The sequence below is a fragment of the Crotalus tigris genome, unplaced genomic scaffold, assembly GCF_016545835.1.
Source record: "Crotalus tigris isolate CLP2741 ecotype Arizona unplaced genomic scaffold, ASM1654583v1 scf7180000018053.2689490, whole genome shotgun sequence".
Classification (NCBI taxonomy): domain Eukaryota; kingdom Metazoa; phylum Chordata; class Lepidosauria; order Squamata; family Viperidae; genus Crotalus; species Crotalus tigris.
Window position 1 is genome coordinate 2,066,066 of NW_024096796.1, and position 25,347 is coordinate 2,091,412.

The 25,347-nt window shown below is 38.4% G+C and overlaps 1 protein-coding gene across 6 annotated transcripts; it reads right to left on the reverse strand.

The window, feature by feature from the left end:
* On the reverse strand, nucleotides 1-24,869 carry PLEKHB2 (pleckstrin homology domain containing B2). 6 transcript variants are annotated; one of them, XM_039347175.1, is made up of 10 exons: nucleotides 24,689-24,869; nucleotides 23,922-24,007; nucleotides 21,379-21,439; nucleotides 20,401-20,446; nucleotides 16,937-17,089; nucleotides 14,393-14,495; nucleotides 8,789-8,828; nucleotides 5,089-5,178; nucleotides 4,397-4,499; nucleotides 1-2,172 (listed from the first exon to the last, which is right to left on the reverse strand). In XM_039347175.1, the coding sequence occupies exons 4-10, from the start codon at nucleotides 20,435-20,437 to the stop codon at nucleotides 2,036-2,038; spliced, it is 663 nt and encodes a 220-aa protein (XP_039203109.1). In that variant the 5' UTR covers nucleotides 20,438-20,446; nucleotides 21,379-21,439; nucleotides 23,922-24,007; nucleotides 24,689-24,869; the 3' UTR covers nucleotides 1-2,035. The 6 variants fall into 6 exon arrangements, with proteins under 6 accessions (XP_039203109.1, XP_039203106.1, XP_039203107.1 ...); XM_039347172.1 differs by lacking the exon at nucleotides 23,922-24,007 and having other exon boundaries at nucleotides 24,689-24,868; XM_039347173.1 differs by lacking the exon at nucleotides 21,379-21,439 and having other exon boundaries at nucleotides 24,689-24,868.
* Between the last annotated feature and the right edge of the window lie 478 nt (nucleotides 24,870-25,347).

Sequence of the window (25,347 nt, forward strand, 5' to 3'; positions counted from 1 at the left end):
TTTAAACTTGCCAGCAGTTCAAAGACTAAATTTATTTATTTTTTCAAAGTACAAATATGGTACATAGAAATAGGGGATTCGGATAAATCTATGAAAGACATAAAAGGTGCACTTGACAAGTTACATAAAAAGAGCAAAAGCTAGTATTAATTTTCACCATATAATCAATTTCTTAAATCTTAAGAAATTCCAATGTAACCTATATATTCCAAAATAACATAAATTATTTAAATATGTATCATATTTATGAAACATTTATTATCTTCAATTTACAGTGTGATCACTTGAAATGTCCTAGACTGGATCTATTCATGAAAACAATAAAAATATCTTAGCAGAGAGATTATTCATTTCTTTAAAAGAAAGCTTCCAAGTTCAACAATGATGGATGACACCCATATCTCGTATTAAATTTTGTTGTTGCATATATACCTAAGGCAAAAAGTAACAGCATATGCTTAATGCAAAGCTTACGGAAACCTGTAATAAGATTTCTTGTGCCATCCCCAGCTTTGATTTAATTATCCTATCTCAACAGGATATCATACACACTGTATTAGCACTTGGCTGTATGGTACTTGGCATCACCCAAGTCTGCTTTTGTGAAAGTTTTAATTTACAAAACGAAGAACAAAATAAAAGACAATTGGAAGAATTGTATGCAGATCTTAAGATTTCAACAGGACATGCATGCACTATTTATAAAACTACCAGGTTCTTACAGTTAATTCTGTGTGCTAGCTAAAAGTAGAAAATGAAACTCATCAGGAACACAGCAGGCTTAATCACCAAAGGACAAGCCTCTTTACAATGTCCCAGAACAGTAAATAAGTGTTAAAAATAATTTGCAATAAAAAGAAATGAATAAGTTTTTGTTAGCCTCCATTCTCTATAATTATTCTACTTTGAATATAAAAAAATTAAATGCCCAGTAGAACTATAACATCTCCTACTATCTATCAAGACCCAAAGCCAAATTATTTTCACATGCAGGTTGAAACATTTTGATACTTGACTAATTCTGGCACAGCTAAAATTCTCAAATTGAGGATGTTAATAGGTACTCACCATTCCCTTCTTAACGTCCCCCTGATGGAATGACAACTCCCAGAGTTCTAAATAACAATCTACACTTGACTAAGAGTGCATAGCACATCCAGAGGATCATGTCCAGGCTTTTGCTAATCTTCCAACTAAATAAGATAGCAACTTATATGACACTGGCATTATTTGCATGGTCATCAAACTCCTTCAAGTACAGACTGGAATTTTTTCAAAGCAAAATGTTGGAGTGTTTGTGGCTTAATGATCTAGGACAGTGGTTCTCAACCTGTGGGTCGGGACCCCATTTGGGGTCGAACGACCATTTCACGGGGGTCGCCAAACAAGGCTGTCCGCCACTTTTTCCCCCTTTTCTTTGGCCACGCCCCTGGCACCCGATGATGTATAAGTGGTTGGGGGTCACCACAACATGGGGAACTGTATTATGGGGTCACGGCATTAGAAAGGTTGAGAACCATTGATCTAGGAGGATTTATATCTGCCTTTAGGGTGAATATTTACCAACTGTTGAAATACAAGAACCATCTGAATCCACACACAGAAACTCTTTCTCTCTCTCTCTCCTTCTGCTTCTCCACAGAGTGTATACTAAGTCATTATCTTTCGTCTCTGAGGAGTGTTTAAAAAGATATTTGAGTTTCCTTCTGAGGCAGCAGTTGAAGAAATTTTACGAGAATTGTTAATATTTCACTGTAAAATGAAGTCAGTGGTGGTTATTTAGCCACCATTAGTAATACTTCACTTGTTATTACTGCTACTTGTTTATCATTACATAGGCTCAAACTTACTTGACCTTTCTTAACTAACGTGAACTTTCTGGATGATTAAAAATGTGATTAACTAATTCCAGTGTATCATTAGCCAAAATATTGTTAGAACTTATGAAACGCCTATACACTACTTTACCAATATATATATTATTATACACAGAAGATAATAAGAATATCCCTCAACTTGAAACTCCAAAGAAAATCTAGAACACCCAAAACAATGAGCCCAGGGCCATTCCTGTTGCTGCCCCAGCTAACATGCCCAGTGCCAGGTCTCCATCAGTATCTCGGTAACGTTCTCGAATGATGACATGGTTTGCAGGAAGCGGGCCATAGGGACCTGAAGAAAACAAAAGGGGATATCAGTGAACTAAACTTGAAATAATTTCTTTTTTTCTGTTTATTTTTGTATTGTTCTAGCACAAGGAATGTTAGATCTCCATAAAATTGGACACCCAACACATTCTGGGCTATATCTTATTAGGAAATAATAAAAGAAGTTTTGTAGTGATGTCAACTAGAAGAGCTTGAATTTAATAGCAAAGAGCATTAGAGAACATACATAATGTTCTCCAACATATTCACATATGCACAAAAGGGGTAAATGAAGGAGCACGAGTAAAAGAGTTAAGACTGCATGTGTATTCAGATATTGCTCTCGTTTAACTCATTCCCAATCCTCCAAAATACTTAGGAAGAGCAGAAGGTCTTGTTTGAATGTGTTTGTCATATGGAATCAATTCTGTAACTACAAAACTAAAACGTAATCCTAAAATTACTAAGTTATTAAATAGAGTACATTTCGCTGTGAGTGGATGCAAACAGGACAGACTCAGTAGCGTAATCTAAATATCTACTCATAAATGATCAGTAAATTCAGTAGCATTTACTTCCACATAAGTATGTATAGAACTGCTTCCAAAATAGTTACTGGTTCAGTGTAAACACGAGATATAAAATAGGATAAATAAAATTCTTTCAGGTGCAAGAAATCATGTTAATCAGAATAGAGCTGGAAGGGACCTTGGAGGTCTTCTAGTCCAGCCTCCTGCTCAAGCAGGAGATCCTATACCATTTCACACAAGTAACTGTCCAGCCTCTTATTAAAAACGTCCAGTGATCAAGCACTCACAGTTTTCTGACAGCAAGCTATTCCACTGGTTAATTGTCCTCACTGTTAGGAAATTTCTCCTTAATTTCAGCTTGCTTCTCTCCTTGATTAGTTTCCATCCATTTTTCTTGTCCTGCTCTCTGGTGCTTTGGAAAATAAATTGACCTCCTCCTCTTTGTGGCAACCTCTCAAATACTGGAAAACTTCTATCAGTAGTCCTTTTCTCTAGACTAGTCAAACCTAAATCCTGAAAACATTCGTCATCTGTTTTAGTCTCCAGGCTTTTAATCATCTTAGTTGCTCTTCTTTGCACTTTTTTTTTTCAAAGTCTCAATATCCTTTTTGTAATGTGGAGACCAAAACTGGATGCAGTATTCCAAATGTGGTCTTACTAAGGCTTTATAAAGCAATACTAATACTTCATGTGATTTTGATTCTACGCTTCTGTGTATACAACCAAGGATTGTGTATTAGCTTTTTTTTGGCTGCTGCTGCACACTGCTGGCTCTTGTTTAAGTGATTGTCCACTAGGACTCCAAGGTCCCTCTCATAGTTACTGTTTTTGAGCCAGGTTTTGCCTAATCTGTACTTGTACCTTTGGTTTTTCCTGCCTAAGTGTAAAATCTTGCTTTTCTCCACATTAAATTTCATGTTGTTGGATAGGGCCCATTGTTCAAGTCTGTCAAGATCTTTTTGAATCCTGAGCTTATCTTCTTGGGTGTTGCCTATTCCTGCCAGCTTAGTGTCATCTGCAAATTTGATGAGTTCCCCTTCTATTCCCTCATTTATGAAGATACTGAGGAGCACTTGGCCTAAGATAGAACCTTGTGTTAACCCACTGCTTACTTCCCTCCATGTATATGTAGCACCATTAAGGACGACTCATTTGAATATGAAACGACACCATGAGCTGAACAGAGGTGCTTCCTTATTGTTGCTAGCCTATTTATAATAATCTCGCCAAACTAACTGCATTCTCTTGGGAACAATAGATAAAAGCTTCAAGAATTTTAGGGAGGGTCTGGCCTCAGCTGCTTTTTCTCCTGGAGCGATTCCAAGCTTGCCAATATCTTTACTCCACCCTTCTCTCCACTCCAGATTCCACCACACTTTCTCCCCATTTTTTAATAAATAGCAAAAGCAGACAGCCTCTAGGCTATATAGGATTCCTTGCCTGGTGTTGCAAGATCACATGGCTCAAATTTCAATTACAAAATTACTCATTAAAAAACCAATAACCCTAAAATAAGAGTATTAAGCTTCTCAATAGACCTAATCCAACTATTTTGCTTAGCCTTCTCTAATTTGAAACAATGAGGGGGAGGGTGTTTTACAGCTTTGGATTGCAAAAGGATTGCTTTCCCCTAATGTAGCATAAAACAATGCTTTATTATTTATTAAAATGACTCTAAACTATGAATCAGTTCAAGAGAAAAATAAAAAGAGCAAGTACCTTGGTTTGGGTACTGGTAAGGTATAGCATATGTCTGTCCATTAGAAGTGTAGATGATCTGAGATCCTGGATATGCACCATTGTATTGTGGGTAACCATAAACCTAAGGAAATTATAGTCATGTTAGAAGCATTTGTGAAAGAAACGGTGAGAGTGAATATGGCCAATTACAAAACACTTATTTACCAGAAAGTCAAACAGATTAGGCTGTTCCCCAGCACCACGTTACCTTTTTAGGATGTTCTCTTTGTCATTAGCTATCTATGCCTTTTTTTTTTCCATGACTGGCTAGTACACACAAAGACCATTCAATTTAAATTTAGTAAGAGTGCGTTTAGGATTTAAGGAGGACCAGATTAATCCTCAGAAACAAAGGATAAACTTGAGATAAATACTTTGCACACCTTAACTTCACATTTATTGGCTTTCAATCAAAATAATTGAATGGATAGGGAAGGGAAGGCTGAGTTATATCCACTGCTGCCCACAAGTGTCTGGGTGGGTCCCAGGACTAGGAAGTCACAGGCTATGCTTTAATTAGGAATTGGGGCATAAAGCACCTGTATGAAGAAATAAATAGTTCTAACAGTCCTGCTTCAAGTCAGAGATCCTGTCGGCAAGTTTAATGCATGATGATATAAACATGTCAATTACTACCATTTTAAATTATTTACACATTTGGTTTTAAGTACCTCAGGTGATGGTGTTGCATACGCTGTGTATGGAGGAGGTGCTGAAGAAATCGCATTATCATCATACATCATCTCAGAAGCAACATAAGCCTGGGCAGATCAACATAAAAATACAGCAAAAGTTGGCCATGTTATTAAATGACAACTGCAACTATGCAAGTCAAACCTAAGAAAGGCAAAGAAACTAATATCTTTTACACAAAGAAGGTGTGTGTTGAAAAAGACAAAGACAGGGTTTTTTTCAACTAGTGCTTCTAACTAATAGCTGGATAATTTAATATATATTATGCATACTATACAAGTTAAGCCTCCCAGTTTTGCTTTCTATTTAATATCAGAAATATGACAAATGTAACAGTGCATACAGAATTCCAGAGGAATACATTAGGAGATGCTGCTGTAAAGTAACACAGATCAGGCTGGCAGTAGTTGTGACAGTAAAATTAATCCTATAGTCACACAACAGACTTCTTACAAAAAAGAGAAGAACTTCAAAAATCTGGGTGCCTTTAATTACTCAATTATTTCAGCAGGTGAGAAATGCCACAATGAATGGCACTGTACAGGAAACTATTTTTGAGAGCCCACTCTGCCATTCAGATAAGTACCATAAGAATGAGAATAGGAATCCCAATCAGGAGCCCCACCAGGTTTTGAAAAATTGTTTTGTTATTCAAAAACAATTCGATTTTTGTTGGCTTTGTGCAGGCAATGACTGAATCCTTTGTTTTTAAAGTATTACATAACGCACTATTTATTTTTTTAAAAAAGACTCTTGCTATATTGTTCTCCCTGATGATAGAAGTAAAAGAAAGGTCTTCAAAATTTAATATTGAAAGAGAAATTTAAAATTGAATTTGCTGCAGTGGAAATTTACTGAGTAGAGAAGCTATGGTGGGAAAGAGGAAAGGTTAACATAAAGAAAGGATGTAAAGGAAATACCTAGGCAAAAATAGTTGGGTCTTAAGAGTGGGAAAAAGAAGAAGAAATCATCTGTAATAGAAGATAACTAGCAAAACAGGAAAGAACCTATTTTTCTAAGAAGTCATAAAAAAGGGGGCCAGAACTCAGGCAACTGAGCATGCGCAATTAATTGATTAATATTAACTGACACGCCTTGCATAAATTATCTTCTAATTTTAATGTACATGTGATGTATGATTTAGTATGTAGCAGGAAATATGTAGGAGGCGGTCGGAAAGAGTGTAACCTCATAGTACCTCAGCCAATGGGGAAAGAGGAGGGATGTGGCGGCCGGGACAAGGGATGTATAAAGAAGGAAATATTTTGGGTTAAAACTTTGGAGAGAACCAAGTTTTGATAGCTTCTCTCCCCGCTTATTGCAATAAACGAAACAAAAGGCCTTCACTGTGTCTTGGCTGGTTATTGGTCAGGCGAGCTTGCCTCTGGTCACGAAGGAAAGTAGCCAGGAGCACCTAACACTGGGGATATTTCTTTCCCTCTTTTCACTTATGCAAACAGATTGTGGCTTTTTACAAAACAAGTTGTTATTTTACAAACCTCACATTCAACTGACACTGAAGTCTCCTTGCATAATCCTGGTGCTCCTTTCAAGTGTATTGGATTACAGGTCCCACCACCTCATTCAGCAAAGTGACAGGACCTGTAATCCAACAAACCTTGAGTAGACCAGTCACCAAAGCTGCTTGAATTGATAGAACAGACTTATTCATGAATTTAACTCTGCCTCCTCTGTCCCTTACCCAAGGTTTACTTTAGATTCATGAGCAAGGGAAAGGAAGGGAAAAGAAGGGAAGAGAAATACTTCTTTAAAAAAATTCCCCACAGTTTAACTTTGGGAAAGTAAATAGTTGGCCATATATGGAATGTTCACTTCTTTCTTTTATCCCCAAATGCTTATGTTTTATTATACATATACAGGGGATTTGAATTGCAGATTCTGCTCTTGCATTTAAATAATCCCTTTTAATCACAATCTGTAACAAACATGATAAAAAGTGGTAAGCAGTGTTATTATGTTCTACTTCTGCCCCTCAGATTGGGCTACTCAATAAATGCAATAATGAACAATGTCAAATGTGGCATCAATCCTAGCAATTCGCCAATTTTCTTCAAAGACACAATGCACATTGTCAACTAGCGTTGCTCAGATATTGCCCAGTGTGTTGCTTTTGAAAGACTTATACTTAATCATACAGCTAACCTGCTCTGCACGTTCTTTCTCAACAGTCCCAAATGGAAAAGTGAGCTAATTAAGAGTTAGCGTTCATCAATAAACAGCAAAGTGATCCAATACTGTTGGTCTTGATGGAGTTGTGCTTTTCCTAAAGGAGGGGATTCACAACTTGGGGATACTATTACTGGGCTCCCAGTTAAAGCAACTGTGCTTTAACAACAATGGAAGCCACAGCCATGAGAGCTTTCTACCCAGCATGGCCATTTAATGCTCTACCTATACCAGGATGTCCTGGTGTCAGTAGCTCAAGTCTTATTCATCACTTGACTAGATTACCAAAAGACTTTATAGGTAGTTTGCCACTGGAGGTGACCAAGATGCTAGAAGTAATACAAAATGCAGCATCTTGGGGTGTCATGAGAAGATGGATGAAAGAAATCGGGGCTCTGGTTTCCTAGTACGATTTTGCTCCGTCTGAGGTTGGAAGGTTGCCCTGGCGAGGTGACAAAGAGGAAGGGAAGCCTTGGGAGTTTGTAGCCGATGGTGGTCAGCCCAAACGAACCGAGGAACCTCTTCAAAAGGACGGGAGAAAAGGCTGCAGGTAAATGCACAGGCAGCCCAAGTCATAGATAACTGGGAAAGAAGCAAAGAACTGTGCCATGCCACAGCATGCCACTGAAAAGCTGATTGTTAACAATGTGCTAAGATCTGGGTGAGACTATTTTTTATTTCTCTTCCCTGTGGACTTAGAAATATAAATCCCCAGAATGGATAATTTCCAAAGCAAAGACCCCAGGAAGACTTGGGAGGAAGGTAGTTAAAAGCGGCGAAAATTTTTAAATGGGGGAATGAAATTAAGGAATATAAAAGAATATACAAAAATGAAACTGGGACTGATTTAAAGAAAATTTTGCTAACCTTTATGATGTGGGAATTTTTTTTATTTATTTTTTGTGAGAAACCATTTTAAAAAATCTTTTTAAACCTGGACATACCCATTACAATTAATTCAGACATCTAGTGGTGAGAGGAGATACTACAACAATACAAAAAGAATTGGAGAAGTTGCTGACCTTGGACTAACCCGTTGTAAATAAAAAGAATTGTGTGTGATTTTATACTAGAAAAGATTTTTTACAATATCTTCTGACCCTGGATATAACTATAATAGAAACTATTTGGAAATAGAGGGCTTTTTATATTTTTGAAATAATGGGAACATTTGGATTAGCCTAAAGCAGTTGGCTTTTTTCATGGTTGGATTATAGCCTAAAGCAGTTGGCTTTTTTTTTCTTTTTCCTTTTCTCTTTGTGGATTTACAAAACCTGTTCAATTGAAAAATGAGTACACCAAATATCACTAAAAACATCCTCTGCACCCTCTTCTGGAACATCTATTTATTACATTTTAACTAATTATTAAAATATCAGTAATAGTAAAGCTTGTAAGCAGCCTAGAATTATATTATTGAAATGGAATAAAAATCATAACAAATAAATAGTTATGTCTCACCACAGATAACAACAACAAAAAAATACTCACTTCATTTGTTCTGGCATCCTGAAGAGCAATTTTCCAAGCCCTACAAGAAACATAAGCTAAGTAAAGCATGAAAAGAAACAAATCACTAGCAAAGATCAAATTACAGGTGAAACTCGAAAAATTAGAATATCGTGCAAAAGTTCATTTATTTCAGTAATGCAACTTAAAAGGTAAACCTAATATATGAGATAGACTCATTACATGCAAAGCAAGATAGTTCAAGCTATGATGTGTCATAAGTGAGATGATTAAGGCTTACAGCTCATGAAAACTCCAAATCCACAATCTCAGAAAATTAGAATATTACATGCAATCAATAAAACAAGGATTGTACATACAACAATATCGGACCTCTGAAAAGTATAAGTATGCATATGTACTCAGTACTTGGTTTGGGCCCCTTTTGCAGCAATTACTGCCTCAATGCGGCGTGGCATGGAAGCTATCAGCCTGTGGCACTGCTGAGGTGTTATGGAAGACCAGGATGCTTCAATAGCGGCCTTCAGCTCTTCTGCATTGTTCGGTCTTATGTCTCTCATCTTTCTCTTGGCAATGCCCCATGGATTCTCTATGGGGTTCAGGTCAGGCGAGTTTGCTAGCCAATCAAGCACAGTAATCCCATGGTCACTGAACCAGATTTTGGTGCTTTTGGCAGTGTGTGCCTCTCCATTCTTCCTCCAGACTCTGGGTCCTTGGTTCCCAAATGAAATGCAAAAGTTGCTCTCAACAGAAAAGAGGACTTTGGACCACTGAGCAACAGATCAGTTCTGTTTTTCTTTAGCCCAGGTAAGACGTTTCTAACGTTGTTTGTTGTCCAGGAGCGGCTTGACAAGAGGAATACGTCATTTGAAGCCCATGACCAGGATCCGTCTGTGTGTGGTGGCTCTTGATGCACTGACTCCAGCCTCAGTCCACTCCTTGTGAAAGTCCCCAACACTTTTGAATGGCCTTTTCCTGACAATCCTCTCCAGGCTGCGGTCATCCCTGCTGCTTGTGCACCTTTTTCTTCCACACTTTTCCCTTCCACATAACTTTCTATTAATGTGCTTTGATACAGCACTTTGGGAACATCCAAAACCTCTTTTGCAATTACCTTTTGAGGCTTTCCCTCCTTATGGAGGGTGTCAATGATGGTTTTCTGCACAACTGTCAGGTCAGCAGTCTTTCCCATGATTGTGATTCCTACTGAACCTGACTGAGAGACCATTTAAAGGCTCAGGAACCCTTTGCAGGTGTTAGCTGATTAGAGTGGGACACTTTGAGCCTAGAATATTGAACCTTTTCACAGTATTCTAATTTTCTGAGATTGTGGATTTGGGGTTTTCATGAGCTATAAGCCTTAATCATCTCACTTATGACACATCACGGCTTGAACTATCTTGCTTTGCATGTAATGAGTCTATCTCATATATTAGGTTCACCTTTTAAGTTGCATTAATGAAATAAATGAACTTTTGCATGATATTCTAATTTTTTGAGTTTCACCTATATGTATGCAATTACCAGTTATAACTGAACCAGTTTAATAATAAAAATTCTAATGTTTTCTGAAATTTTTCTTTGATCACCAGTTGATAGATCTTATAGAAATTAACTATTCTTTTTTAAATTCCTTTTTATTAAAGAGTTTAACAATATTAAAAGATAAACCAAAATCAGAAATGAAAATAAAGTAAAAAGAAATGAAATATAAAGTGCACAAAAGAATGGAAAAAGAAAAAATATTAAAAATATTTAAAGAAGTAATTCCTTGCAGTAAGTGCAGGAATGTTTAATATGTCGCCACCCACATAAAATTGCATACATAATTCACTTCTTCTGATAACCCCCTCCTCTATACACCTGCAAACCCATCATTATTTCTGTCCAGGTTTTGGCAAAAAGTCCATAAAGGGTTTCCACAATTTTATAGAAATATTTATTTTAACTATGATCAAACAAGTCAACTTTATATTCCTTTCTTTTGCTTCTGACAATTTTGATCTTTAATTCATCAACCTGCTGTTGTAGGATTGAATCTCCAATCAAATTTTCCTTCTCCCATCTCAGAGATCTCTTCAAGGGTTAGAAAACCTCTTCTCTAAATCCAGTAAGTCTTGCCCAAGTCATTTTTCATCTCTTGACTTATCATCTTTCCATTTCCAATCTGGCTGTTATCTCTATTTTATAATCCACAATTTCTTTATCTTCCAAAATTTCTACATCAATTGGAATTTGTTTCACTTTTTCATTCTGTCAGTCTATAAATTCTTTCATGTTATTTTCTTTCCCATCTTTAGAATGTATTAACAGGTGCAATAATTATTGCTGTCAACTTAGATATAGATTTCTCCCAACTTTTCAAAAATTATTTTAAATGTCTCAAATTTATCATTTTGTATGTTTCACAGTTTCATTGTTCCTCTTTTGACTCAAAAATAAAAGATAGGCCTGCCTCTCTCTCTTTTTTTTTCTCTTCTCTCTTTCTTTCACTTTCTTTCTTTCTCTTTTTTCTCTATCTTTCTCTTTCTTTCTTCTTTCTCTCTCTTTCTTTTTCTTTCTATTTCTCTCTCTCTTTCTCTTTCTCCTTCTTTCTCTTTCTTTCTCTTTCTCTTTCTTTCTCTCACTTTCTCTTACTCTTTCTCTTTCTTTTTCTTTCTTTCTCTCTCTCTTTCTCTCTCTCTCTTTCTATCTCTCTGTCTTTCTTTCTATCACTATCTTTCTTTTTCCTTCTTTCTCTGTCTTTCTCTCGTTCTTTCTTTCTCTCTTTTTATCTCTCGTTCTTTCTTTCTTTCTATCTTTCTCTCTTTCTTTCTTTCTCTCCCTCTTCCTTTCTTTCTCTTTCCCTTTCTTCCTCTTTCTTTCTCTTTCTTTCTATCTCTTTCTCTCTCTCTCTTTCTTACTCTCACTTGTTCTTTCTTTCTCTCTTTCTTTCTATCTCTCTTTCTCTTTCTTTCTTTCTCTCTTTCTTTCTCTCTCATTCTTTCTCTCTTACTCTTTCTCTCTTTCTTTCTGTCTCTTTTTCTTTCTTTCTTTCTCTCTCTTTCTCTTTCTCTCTTTCTCTTTCTTTCTCTCTTTTTCTCTCTCTCTCTCTCTCTCTCTCTCTCTCTCTCTCTCTCTCTCTCTCTCTCCTTTTTTTACTGCCTGGAACTTTAGTCCCTTCTAGTTTCTCATTTTCAGGTATTTTTTCAAAATTGTTGCTTGGAAGACTTATTTTAACTTTAAAATAATAAATCCAAAAGTGTTTAAAAGTGAGTTTGGATGAGCCCAGTATCCTTAAATCTTAAACCCAAAAGTAAACAATTTTCCAGCAGCTTCTTCATAAGGAGTAGCTATCTGGAATACAAATAGGTGTTCTCTCATGCTCTCCTTGGCCAGAGAAGTTCCTTTGACCCAAACTCATCACCGGTCCATTGGTCTTAGCTACGTTGTCATTTCCACTTCTCCAGTGTCATCTCAGATCACCAATGGTCAACTATTCTTCATGTGAGAACACAGGTCCAAAAAGAATTTATTCTAAGTCATAGGAATCCATTTCAGCTATATATAATACATTACTTATAAACCATTTCCCACTACTCTAAGGACAATATATAAAAAGTAAAACAGATACACATCCTGTCTAAAATATAAGTTTAATTTCTCTTTTTGGCAGGACTATCAAACCCCACATATAAGTTCTTGATCATCATAGCAATGCTGCTGACATGAAAATGTACTATGGTACCATCCTCTAGGATAGACATGGCAACATACAGCATATTCTGACAGCCTATGTTGCCAAAAAGCTGCTTAGAAGCAATAAAATTGTACCTTGGCTATTTGCTTGATAATTATGGAAAGACTGCCCCTAAGTCATCTCAATATCCTTGAGATCTCCCTACAATTTGTGGAATGAAGCAATGTAATGTGTTTAACAGCTAGCAGTGGAGTAAAGAACCAGTTTTTCTTTAAATAGTAATTAACAATGGCTCGTTGAAAATTAACTCACTATCTGGACAATCAAAATTTCAATATTTGCTTAGATAAATTCTTCATGAGCAAGGCATGTTCTCTGGCACCCAATAAGTATGGATAGATACTGGACAGCATGGTGTCTTTTGATTTCTAAAGGGTTCAATCCCTCATTATCATTATGAAAAATTCACATCCCTTAGTGACAATACACACAGTCCTATTTTCCCCACTGAGGTTCAGACTATCATGAAAACATCTTCCATTTATGTTAATGTTAAATATTAGGAAAATAAAACTAATGTCACCCAGTATGATTAGTAATTCTGAGCATGGAACTGCCCACATATGGTATTCTCGAGAATGAAACATGGGAAAAAAATATCTTGAAAGGAATGAAAGAAAGCAGAGTGAAAGTAGAAAGGCTGCAGGAAGAAAACATTATGAATTCTATATGAAAAAATATTGAAAGATTAGTGTTCCATAGAATGGAACCAAATTTCTATTATCTCATATGTGTGTGTGGATGTGTATTTATATGAGAGAGAGAGAGAGAGAGAGAGAGAGAGGGGGGGGGGGGAGAGACTGACTCTTGGAGACATACAATAAATATTAGAAGTTGTGCCATTGCTCTCAGCAAACTGTAATGCCTGAAGGGACAGAGAACTAGAAGCAGTCCACTGAAAATAGGCCCTTATCTCAAAAGCCCTCACCAACTACAACTTCCCCTTAAGACATCTTTCCTGCATTGGGACCTCAGGACTAAGAGCAGTCCTAAAAAACAGACAACCAAGCCATAATTGAGCTGACAACTGCTACGTGCTTTGTTAGAGATGCCACTCATAGTGATGCCTCAGAGCAACTTCAGTTCACCTGTCATTGCCACTATCACTCTGCTCCTTAGGTATCACAAGACATTAGGGCTCAGATCAAGGTTTCTATGGATGAACTTGGTATTTCCACTGTCACCTTTGAGAATATATAAAATGTGTTGGACAGGAGGGGAAGGATTCTTTATTAGCCTGCCTTTTCACCCCCCCCCCCAAAAAAAGTTAATCCTTTCCTAATGACTCCATCACTCTGGTGACCAACAGTTTATATAAGAAAACATTTGCAACATATGATTTTATATTCATCTTGAGGATTTAGAGGATCACAACATAATGTTGGTGATATTTCAATGGACAGAGAGAAACTTAAGTTTATTTTAGCAGTTATGTGCTACTATATGCTAATCTTGAAAGAAGAAAGCAAATAAAATTGCTAACAAAGCAATTGAATACTCAGGATAATCTAGCACGATTCATTTCCTGAATTTCAAAAGTCATCAGAGAAAGTCAACAGGTCATGGAAAGTAGGATTAACATTTATATCTTCATGAAGTACAGCAATACATTTTAAAAATTATGTACAACTATACTTAGCTGCTGGTAAGATGCACATACAGATACAGGAAAATAAAAAATAAAGAATTTGGGGGTTATAAAAAAGAGCAAACAAAAAGAGAGTGGCATTTTGCAATTGGCAAAACTGTTACGGTTTTACCTAATTCATATATGTACCTAATTCATATATATATGAATTATGCAAATATGAGCTACTTCCATTATGAAAGTAACTAAGCGCCTATATTTGAATCAAAGCAGAAGAGGCAAATCATTCAAAACTCACAAGCAATCATCGGTACTTTCTGCACAGAGATTGAGCACCTTCCCATCACGGCAAATTATCTGCAGCAAGCAGTCTTTAGCTTTGCCCTCTGGAGGCTGAAAACCTATCCAAAATAGAGATGATTTTACACCTTGTGATAAAAAGTTAATAGTTCAAGATAAAAACCAAAATGTTCAAAAATCCAAACATCCAGCTTTCTTAATTTTCTTTCTGAAAATTAGCAATTTCTATATCTGATACTGTGGAAAACAAAATCTGTTCATACAGAATTTTCTTTACTTTGGGGGGTTTCTAAATGGGTTGTGGGGGTTTTTGCCACTCATTTTCAGGGCTAACTTTTTGTCTGCCTAATTCTTCTAAATAAAAAAAAGAGAAAAGATGCTGCAGTGTTGGCAATTCAGTAACTGCCATTTCCAATTTTAATAAAGATTAAAACTATTTTAAAATATATTTGTAGGAGATGACCTGACAATATTCAATCAATAAATTATTGTCTCAATAATATATACTTTTCATACACCAATCAAGCTTTTATAAGCAAACCAAGAATTAATGTAGGAGATGACCAGGCTGAACCAAATGGAGGGGTCAAACACATCATCAGTCATGAGTCCCTTCACGCCCACAAGAGATTTAAGTGCAGCCTACTTTGAATTCTTTCTGATTCTTAAATTTCCCTTTGCCATTGAACTTTCCCGATCTCCTGATTTTCCTGGCACCTAACAATTAAAATGGGAAAAATACTTGTTTTTTCATGCTATATATCTTTCACCAGTCAAAGCAAAAGCCATGCCTGACAAATATAAGAAATATGTACATGTTCTTTGCTTTATACAGGTAGTCCTTGATTTACAACCACAAATGCATTGATGGTATTCAGCCAGTTTGCACCGGTTCAGTAAAACCGGTACGTAATTTTTTGTTGACTTTTGTTGATGCCCTAGCCCTTTTTCACAAGGCCCAGAATGGACCGCCGGAAGTGCGTGGACGCCATTTTTGGAAATTCGTTCTGAGCCTGGGACGCCTTCCCCAGGCCTCCGAGGCTCAGAACAGACTTCTGGAAGTGGTGTCCATGCACTTCCGGTGGGCTGCTCTGGGCCTGGGAGGCCTCTCCGTCTCAGAATGGACTTCCGGAAGTGATGTCCACGCAGAGAACCAGTTGTTCAGGTATTTGAATCCCACCACTGCACAAATGGAAACAGTTGTTAAGCAAAACTCCCACGTGACTGCTTTGCTAAATGATCACAAATCCATCATTCTCAGTTGCAATCGTTAAGCAATCTCCCAGATCATTTAAGCAAAGTGAATGAGCTGCCTGTCAAGTTCAGTTCCCCTCCATACATAAAGAGTCCTCCTCCAAAGTGTTGCAGGAACATAGCTCAGATCTTTGGGATCTACCTTCCACTTGTGTAGCACTCCAGAGGCATTCTGTTTCATTTGGCAGGTAGTCCTTTCCCTCTTGAAGAGCTGCTTGCAGGGGGTAGGAGGAATCTCAGCAAAAGGAGCTGAGATTCCAAGCCGAGATTCCCCCCAAATTTTGGTTCCCTAATAAAAAAGAAATATCTCCCCTGACGGAATCCAAAATGCAAACTCATAATACCCATACAAAATACTACATAATACAAAAACAGAAATTGGTATTTAAAAATCATAAGTAAAATAAGACATTTGAACTTGAGATGCAATATGGACAACCATTTGACTCAAAATAATTTCCAGAATCACAAGGCAGGAGTTATCTTCCCAGCCTAGGCACCTTGCAAATGTGTCTACTTTAACTGCAGAATCCTCAACATTTCTCCAGGATCTAACAAAGTTTGAATTGGAGTGTGTTACTTCCTCAGATGTATCTGAAATTAGCATGCAATTTCCACTCATCAGTTCTAGTCCTATCCCCTGCAACAGCAGAAAACAAATCTGTTCTATCTCTTATGGAGCACTGTTTCAAATATTCCTTAATTTTTTTTATTTTCTAAGTAAACACACGATGCAGTCTTTCAACTCTTTTAAGCAGAAGGCAGTAAAGAAGAGTTGGGCAGTCATCATCCACATTATATAATATGAAACTGTTGCCAAGTGGGGCAAAACAATTGCTTTAATGGTCATCAAATATATTCCTTTAGTTACAAAATATATAAGCTGAAACGTCCAGCATCCTGTCTTCTCTTGTGAAATAAAAACCAATTAATCAAAGACAGGTATACAAATTCTATCCTTAAAAAAATTAAGGGAATTGTCATCACTGCGGGCAAACCAATTATTATAACACTAAAATTTTAGCCTACATAAGGAGTAACTCCCACTGAATCAATGAAGACTATTATTCCGTGTGCTCACATACACATACACACACACACACACAAAAAAAAAACCAGCCATCACTAATCCCCATTTAAAACAATTTCTCTGCATTTAATTAGTTTTAGACCTACACCACTAACACTGTTATTACAGGTGACACTAAGTTCTCTTAGATATTGGGGGGGGGAGTACACACAGGCATGTGAAGGGAAATGGAAAGTCATATAAAAAGCACATACTCACCTCGGCATTCATTTCCCCCTCTGATATTGATACAGTCAATTTTCATGTGAATTCTATCTTCTAGATCATGTCGATGTTGATTGTCATAAAATAATAAATGGCCATCAGACCACAAATCAAACCAATTTTTCTTCCAGCGTCGTAATATAGTACCTAAAGAAATACATATAGAATAGTCATGGAAGGTGAAGACAAGCGGGCAATATGCATACCTGACTTGTAACTTATTCGTATTGCATATAGGTTTTGAATCGTTTTATCCTTTTAAGCCACCCAGCCAATAAATTAAATAAATAAGTTAGTAAAAAACTTGGGTCTCAAGTCTGAGGAACTGGGTATGTTTACTTTAACAAAGAGAAGGACTAGGAGTGATATGACAGCAGTCTTCCAATACTTAAGGGGTTGTCATAAAGAAGAGGGGGGGGGTCAACATATTCCCCAAAGCCCTCAGGGCAGGACAAGAAGTAACAGATGGAAATCCAATCTAGAACTAAGGAGAAATTTTCTAACCATGAGAACAATTTATCAATGAAACGGCTTGTCTCCAGAAGTTGTGAGTGCTCCACCACTGGAGTTTTTAACAAGAGACTGGCCAACTATTTGTCTGAAGTGGTATAGGATCTTCTGTTTAAGCAAGGAGCTGGACTAAAAGACCTCCAGGTTCTCTTCCAACTCTATTATTCAATTATTCTATTATTTGTTACATTGAAGTAACTAAAATCACTAATAGGTTTGAACATTCTACAATGCTTTAAGAAAAATTCAAACACTTTCCCTTTGAAAAAAGTACTAGAATGCATTACCACAGGATATAGGAATGGCCACCAGCCATTAACTTTGTAATCTTTGAAAGGTTAAAAATGCTCATGGAAGATGAGGCTATCCCTGGATATTGAACAATAAACCTACACCTTAAATTATCTTCAGGATCACAGGAAGGTTGGGGATTCCTCTGAATATCAACTACTGTGACACATAAGCAAGTGACCTCCCCATAATCATCCAATCAGAGATGTAGGAATCAAATGCTGCAAACTCTGAGTCTGCTAAGTTACTCTTATATTTTTAAGACACAGCTTGGATGCCAGGAAATATTTCCTGACTCTTCCTAAGAGCTAGCTGACTCATTCTGACAAACCATTCATCAAAGCCAGCAATTAAGTTTTCTCCTTTAACCAGTGAAGGAGACAGACATCTCTACAATTACTGTGTAGCTCAAATGCTGCAGAATATTTTCATTTTAATAATGGCAATCATTAAAATATGATAATGCAAACAAAAGCCTATTCACATGCTTTTCTCAAAGATGGAAGAACCAAATTATAGATCAGGTAAGAATTAAGATCAGGTAAATTATAGATCAGGTAATAAACTAAGATGTTTTATTGGCTTACCTGACATTTTCTGCCTTAGTCCATGCAGCCACCAAGACCATTACCAAGCAGCACTTTTTGAAGCGCTTTTTTAAACCAAGCATCACTACTTTGGGAGGATATATCTAATCCACTATTCCCAACATCATATTCTCCTACTATGTTGTCCACAACTCCAGAATTCCATCTCCCAAAGAGAAATCAAAGGAGTTATATCTTAAAAGGTTAAATCATGGCAATTGGACCAAAGTTTATTAAACTGAGACATTTTGTTACTCATCCAAGTAACTTCAGTCAAAATGAAAAATTTAAGTTAGACAGAGAGTCGTTGGAATGTACTAACTCTTGCAGGGGTTTCTCCTCAAAATGTATTGCAAGTGTAAATGAAGACTCAATCATTGAGGCCAAAAGCTTAGATGATTGAGTCTTCATTTACATAGGAGTTGTAGCTCTGTATATCTGGAGGTATCTGCTAGGAACAGCTGTTTAATCCCTTTCTCCCCAATACGAGAGTTCTTCCCCACTACCATGGCCATTGTAATTTGCCCTGTGGGAAGAAAACACTTCTTACTGATTGGAAGAAGAGGGATAAAAAAAGGAAAAAAGTCCTTGCATAGAGCAGGGCTTTTCAACCAATGGTACGCGTACCACTTGTGGTACATTAATGAGTGGCAGGTGCTACGCAGCTCTGCCTAGCCAAGTGTAGTGGGAGAGGGAAAGAGCCAGCACAGGCAAGGACTTGCAGTGAGAGAATCCCCTGGAGCTGCAAAGGCCCCAGGCTCACTTCTGGCTCACCCTCCCCCTTGAGAAAGGAGGAAGGGGGCGGGAGACAGGAGAGCCTATAAAAGGGGGCAGTTTGGGCAGGAGAGGGAGAGAGAGAAAAAGCAGCAGCCTTGGAAGGAGGCAGAGTCAGCTGCACCAAAGGGGAAGAAGGAGAAGGAGGGGGAGGGGAGAGGAGATCAAGCAAGCTGGCCATGAGCCGATCTACAACTGCTGTGGCAGTCACCTGTGCTGGCAACAGCAAACAGGCAAGAAATGCAGTGGGGGAGGGGTCACCCTCCCAGAGGAATGAAAAAAGGCAGCAATGGCTGGAGGTGAGGCACAGAAGAGGGAAGGAGATGGAGAGTGGAAAGATTCTTATGTGCTTTTGTTACTTTGAAGTTCTGGGATTTGTGCAATGAGGGCTTTGTGTTCTTAAGGAGTGTTTGGCAATTTCTATTTGGCTGATGGCTGATGTCTCCTGTTAGCTTCTATTGTTCTGCTGTTGTTTGCTGTAAGTTTTGCTGTAAGGGATTTTGAAGTATTTTTCTCCTGAATGGATTTTACCTGTAGCATTCCTTTACTTATGAATGGAGCCATTTGGGGAGGTTGCCTTAGCCGGCAGCCAGTACTTACATATTTTTTTCTTAAGTGCCGGCTGCGCTCCTTACTTTCCTTTCTAGCCAGTAGCTAATTCTTAAAGGGGAATGTGCCTTTTTAAGCTAGTTCATTCAGCAGCTTGTCTTTTCTGTCTCTGGAGGCCTTTCTTTGTTTGATCAATATATGGAAGAGGGAAAATATGGGGGGGGGGGTTCAAATTCTTCCTTCAGAAGCTCGGAATGAGAAAAAGGGAGGCAGGGAAGGGAGGGAGGAAAGGAAGTCCCGCCTTAGCACTTGGCCACCAGCAGCCCTGCCATTGACTTTGCTTGTCAAAAGGTTGCAGAACGGGATCACATGACCCTGGAACACTGTGACCATTATAAATATGAATCAGTTGCCAAGCATCCAAATATAAATCACATGACCCTGGGCATGCTGCAATGGTCATAAGTGTGAAAAATGGTCATAAGTAATTTCAGTGCAATTGCAACTTTGAACAGGTTTTTTTTTTCGTCATCAAGTTTTTGACACCTTGCTAGGTGGTACTCGAATATTGCCATATCCTAAAAGTGGTATAATCGGTAAAAAGGTTGAAAAGCCCTGGCATAGAGAATGCTGTCTGCTATAGTTGCAGACTTTTTAAAACACACAATATGAAGTGATCCAATCATTTCTTAATATCAAGCTATTTGGCCCCAAAGCAAAGAGTGGAAAATAAAATCCATTACTTACTTTGTCGGAGCAACCATCCACTTTTTACCAATGCCATCACCAATCTCTAGAGCAAAAAGAATATGATAGACCTCTGAGATAAAGCAAAACATAGCAGTAATGACATTAACAAAATGGATCAATGTAATGATTGTCAAAGAGGATCCCAACTCTGGAAGTTATTAACATATCTAAAGGATGCCAAATTCATGAAATTTGATATAAAATGCATTCTTCTGTCTTGATGGTGATAGGTTAAAAGAATAATTGAAATTATTGTGGCCATTTATTACTTATTTTTATCCCACCTTTATTATTTTTATAAATAACTCAAGGCGGCAATGTAACTAATATTTCTTCCTCCTATTTCCCTACAACAACCACCACCACACTGTGAGGTGGGTTGAGCTGAGAGAAAGTGACTGGACCAAACTCTACCAGCCAGCTTTTTTGACCAATGCAGGACTAGAGATCAGTGTCTCCTGGTTTCTGGCCTGGTGCTTTAACCACTAGACCAAGGGTAAGCAACCTTGGCTCTTTTATGACTCGTGGACTTCAACTCCCAGAATTCCTGAGCCAGCTAAAAGAGCCAAGGTTGCCTACCCCTGCACTAGACCAAACTGGCTCTTGTCCATAATTTTCAGGACTATTTTTTATTAGGAGACTATTTCATTTACGAATCCAAAATATCATACCATGTGAAGGAGTTTTCTGTTTCTGAAGAATAAGCAGTTAAAAATTTTAACATTCCAGACTCAGGAAAATCATAAGCAAGATTTAACAACAATGCTGAATGTATGTACATCTGCCTTTCCTTCCATTATTTCCTTTTAATTATTTAATCAGAATAGCTACAGAATTTGCACCATAACTGACTTGCCAAGTACCGTCTGAACATGGCAGACCAAACTAGCCTAGATGTTACTTAATGTTATAATTCTAAGACAATGAATTTTTAAAAATTGTAAATTAAAATTGAGAAATATATTAGTTAATTACCTATATATGCAAGTTGATTTAATCCATGTGTACTTTAGAGATTCAATCTATTTTCAAGTTTCTGAAATCAATTTAGAAACTGAAGTCAATTTGGAAACTAATAAATATGCCTAATTTTGCACTCAGCTGAGAAAAAACAAGGTCTTCAAACCATGGACTCTACTCTAAGACCCACTGCTGCTATGTCCATGATTGTGTGTGTGTGTGTGTGTGTGTGTGTGTGTGCACGCGCGCGTGCGCACAAGCGTGTATGTGTGCCTTCAAGTCGGTTTTTAATTCCTGGCAATTGCTTGGGTTAGTGCCTACAGTTTTATTGGCAATGTTTTTCAAAAGTGATTTGCCATTGCCTGCTTCCTAGATTTGAGGGGGAGTCATTGGCCCAATGTCCCCCAGTTTACTTTGTGCCTAAGAAGGAACTAGAGCCCAGTCTCCTATTTTCTACTTGGGGTCTTAACCACTACACCGAACTGGTTGTAAACAACCACCTATACTGGGCAATAAATATAACAATTACATTAGGCTTAATGCTATGGTTAATGCCAAAGTGGGAGTTGGTTGGAAGGGAGAATAAAAACAGGTTTCTCATGATGGGTACAAGGGCAAAGTCAGAGGGAGGCCCATTCCCTCTCCATGGGAGGAGACCCGGCTTTGTATCCAAAGCTTCCTTAGCAATAGGATGGGAGACCCCCCAAGATAGGCCAGGAGGAGGGGGCAAGGGATGGTAAAAGAGCAGCAGGGCAGGACTAAAGCAGGACTTCCCTCAGATCCTCCCTCTCCTTTTTTCCTTCTTTCCTTCCTTCCTAAGTACAGAGTGGTGGGAAAATATTTGAGATGAGGGAGGGAGAAAAACAGGCAAGAAACGCAGCTGGGGAGATGTCACCCTTCGTAAGGAATGAAGAAATGCACCATCGCCTAGAAGTGGCCAGCACATGGTCCTCACCTACTTCACATATCGGGCTTAGTGGGCTCTGGAGGAGGGGCTGCCATGAGTCAACGTTACCTGCACAATGCCACCCAGCCCCCAGCCTGCCCGGTCTCAGCAGGCAGCAGGGCGCTCTCCTCAGAGCGCCAAGAGGCCGCCCAGCCCTCAGCCTGCCTGGTTTTGGCAGGCAGCGGGGCGCTTTCCTCACAGAGCCAAGAGGCTGAACCGGGCAGCGGAAAACCAAAAAGAAGCGTGATGCCACCCAGCCCCCAGCCTGCATGGTTTTGGCAGGCAGCAGGGTGCTCTCCTCACAGCGCCGAGAGGTTGAGCTGGGAGGTGCAAAGCTCGTCAGCTTTGCACCTTGCTACCTGCTGAAACCGGGCAGGCTGGGGACTGGACAGCATTGTGCTTCTTTTTGGATTCATGCCGCCCAGCTTAGCCTCTTAGCGCTGTGAGGAGAGCACCCCACTGCCTGATGAAACCCCTCCCCCGGATATGTGAAGTAGGCGAGGGCCATTTGCTGGCCACTTCCAGGCAATGGTGCATTTCTTCATTCCTCACAAAGGGTGACACCTCCCCAGCGTGCACCCAGGGGGCAGGCCGATGCAACAGGGGTTGGTTCCTCACTGTTTCCAGATGGCCTTATGGAGTTAAGACTGAATGTGTTTCAGCATAGATGGCCACTACAAAATTGTACATTGGCTCCCGGTTGGCCTGGGCCAGGGCCAAGGCAGAGGGGGCTGTTCCCTCACTGTTTCCAGAATGGCTTCACGGGCCACATCTGGCCCCCGGGCCTTGTGTTTGACATGTCTGGAATAGGGTTTTTCCCCCAGACTCTCACAGCTGCTTTGGAAGCTGTTCCCAATTGTGTCTACATGATTATTGTGTTGGGAAACAAAAGTAGTGTGCATTTTAAATACCCCTTTCAAAGAAATCGCATATCTCTGATATAATCTCTGTAAAAGATTTGCTCTACAATTCAATCATGTTCCATATTACTGGCATAAGCTCTTTAAAACAAGATTTAGAACCATAAATATTCCTGGAATTTCTTTCAGCTAGAGACACCAATATATTGACCACTCCATTAAACTTTAGCTCATAAAAACTGATAAGACATTACTGGTTTGATCCTAGTGGATTAAAAATTGTATCTAGGTAAATTGAATATATAATTCATCCCAACAATGGATATTTCTAAATTACTCTATGGACCCATCAAAGTTGAGACAATAATACATTTGTATCCATTTGAGATGGAAACTGCACTATTCAAAATAAATCACTTTACTCGAGAGAAAAGATGCTAACTTTCTGTCAGCCCCTTGAATGCTAAATGATTTATTTCACAATTACTTTATTTCAGGCTTGCTTCTTCCAGATGTTTTAGGATCACAAATATAATTATCACCAACCATTATCAATCAATCAAAATATATTTACTGTACTGTCTAATCGAAGACATCATACAATATAACTATAAAACCATCCTAATATGTTGACTAGTGATAATGGGAATCATAATCAATGTATCTGGAAAATAAGATCACATTTATTTCTGTAGATGTCAGTAATAATTTCCCAATTTTTGTTTCATCAGATTTATAAAAGAGAACCTTACATCTGATTGTGCTGTACTTTTTCTTTATGGCAAAGTACAAAGACTCCCAGCTGTTTTCTTTTGTCTTGCAGCAGGATTTTTTAAACCTTGGACATGACAGTAACATCAAGCAAAAACTTAAACAGGTAAGCATTTTTTCTATTACAGCCCAATATTTATATTTACGCAGTTCTTAAGAAATAGATCAGCTCATCACTACAGTCTTGAATTACCTTCTGCGGCAATTCAGAAATTACTTCACCTTAGTCTGAAATTCTATACCGGTGAAAGTTGGTTTTAAAACCTGCAATTCCTCTCTTCCTAAAAAGGCTACGCTGAAGTGCCATTAAACTATCTTCCCTTTCCTGATTTAAAACTCCACAACTTCTTCTCTGACATTAAGACGGGGAAAAAATATAAATAAGCGATTCAGACTCCATGAGCTCGTTACAGCCCGAAGGATTACAAAACGCGATGGCGTAACCTCGTTGGATTTGTCTCTGCCTCTAGACGAGTTGTAGCCGATGGGGCAACTAGCCGCCCTCCCACCCCACCACGGTAGTACGGCTTTCTTTCTGTCCTACCCTCCGCTAGTAAAGACCCACACAAAGCGCACCACCGCCCGTCGTTCGGCTATCGAGAAAAACACGACCTCCAGCGCAGCTAAACTTCGAGCCCTAAAAAGTTAACCCTGGAACCATTCTTTTCCTCGGCTTGCTAGAAACCATAGAAGCGGTTATTCACTTCAACAAGAAAAGGAGGCAAAAGCGACTTCATTGACCTCTTACACTTTGGAAACAGCGAACAACTCCTAGAATTCCGGCTTCCCTTCTTCCTTGTTGCTGAGAAATGGAAAAGCTTCCACAGCACCGCCTCCCAACGCCCAGGACTCTCTTGTCAGATGGATCCTGTGATCGTTTGCGTCACTTAATACATCTGCACATGCTCATAACTGTAGATGGGAATTGTAGTTTCCAAAAGCAAAAGAAGGAAGGTGACACACATGTCGTTATTATTTAAATAAATCATTGTGCAATATGTTGCAATAATAAAGGACAGGTCTACATGGGGAGATATCCGTGGAACCATTTGCACAGGGTTTCTCAAACTAAGCAATTTTAAAATCTTTGGACTTAAAATTCTCAGAATTCCCAGCCAGCATCCCTGGGGGAATTCTGGCAGTAGAAGTTCATACATCTTAAAATTACCAAGTCTGAGAAATACTGCTGTTCAACAATTTCCTGCTAATATCTTGAACACAAGTTGAAAAAAAAAAAAAAACCTATGCCAAGAAGAGATTGTAACAATTATTTGCTAAGGGATAATGCCAGGAGGCTGGCTAACTCCCCAAAATGAAGGATGCTCAAAGTGAACTCATATCTATAGTGCTCTCTTTTGTTAATAAAATGAGTGGCAGAAATGTATATTAAGAAAAAAATCATTATGA